The sequence below is a fragment of the Pteropus alecto genome, unplaced genomic scaffold (genome assembly GCF_000325575.1).
Source record: "Pteropus alecto unplaced genomic scaffold, ASM32557v1 scaffold96, whole genome shotgun sequence".
Taxonomy (NCBI): Eukaryota; Metazoa; Chordata; class Mammalia; order Chiroptera; family Pteropodidae; genus Pteropus; species Pteropus alecto.
This window is the reverse complement of record NW_006438979.1, coordinates 387,366-388,207: the sequence shown is the minus strand read 5'-3', so window position 1 is coordinate 388,207 and position 842 is coordinate 387,366. Positions and strand designations below refer to the sequence as shown.

Genomic DNA, 842 nt, shown 5'->3' with positions numbered 1-842 from the left:
GCACAGGAGCGTCTGACCTGTGTCGCACAGGCACCGGACCTGGTCATCTCATCGTGGTGACACCTGGACCCACGGTCGGCCTCCCGAAGGCCCTCCCACACGAGTCTGGGCTTTCGGGATGTCCTGGGGGGAAGTGCCCAGGGGAGGGGGGCCCAGGCCGGCGTGCCCTGATCTCGCTCGGAGTCGGGGAGTCCGTACTCACCCCGAGAGCATCTCAAATATCAGGATGCCCAGCGCCCACCAGTCCACGCCCCTCCCGTGGCCTTTGCTCTGGATGACTTCAGGGGCCAGGTACTCGGGCGTCCCACAGAGGGTCCATGTCCTGGGGAGACAGAAGGGGGGGCACAAACTTAGCCGTGCTGGGCCACGCATGGGTCCCTAGTCGCGGCCTGAAGGGTTACAACGATGTCATCGATCCCAGCGATTCGCCGTCCCCACCCCAAGGACGTTCTGCAGTGGATTTGAACAGTGACGCTGTCCCAGCTGACCCGTTCCCGTGCGAACACTCGGGAACCCAAATGGAACCTCAGGAGCGGTCCTGTTAGCGTCATGCATGGTGCCTGTCTTCCTATAGAGTGACACGGAAAAGAATGAGTCAGGGACGGCCTCACCGACCCGACTCACTGCGCCCCTAAGGGGCCACACGCCTGCTCGACCGCGTAAAGAAGCTCATTGTGTCCCCAGGAGGAAATGCAGGGCTCTGGCTTGCTGTCTTTGCCACCTGCTGTCCCGAAGGTCTGATGCGTCCGAAACCAGTTCGTGGCTTCGCCGTCCCCCTGACCGCATCGGAGGCTTTCGGAAATATTTAGCTTAAGGAACACAGGGAGTCTCTGGGGTTGAGA

At 61.8% G+C, this 842-nt stretch overlaps 1 protein-coding gene across 1 annotated transcript in view; it reads right to left on the bottom strand.

Moving 5' to 3' along the window:
- Positions 1-842, bottom strand: part of PRKX (protein kinase X-linked) — a 23,728-nt gene that overhangs the window by 13,373 nt on the left and 9,513 nt on the right. Inside the window, exon 2 of the mRNA XM_025049757.1 lies at positions 203-322. Within this exon, the coding sequence (XP_024905525.1) occupies positions 203-322 (120 nt within the window). The remainder of the gene's footprint in view (positions 1-202; positions 323-842) is intronic.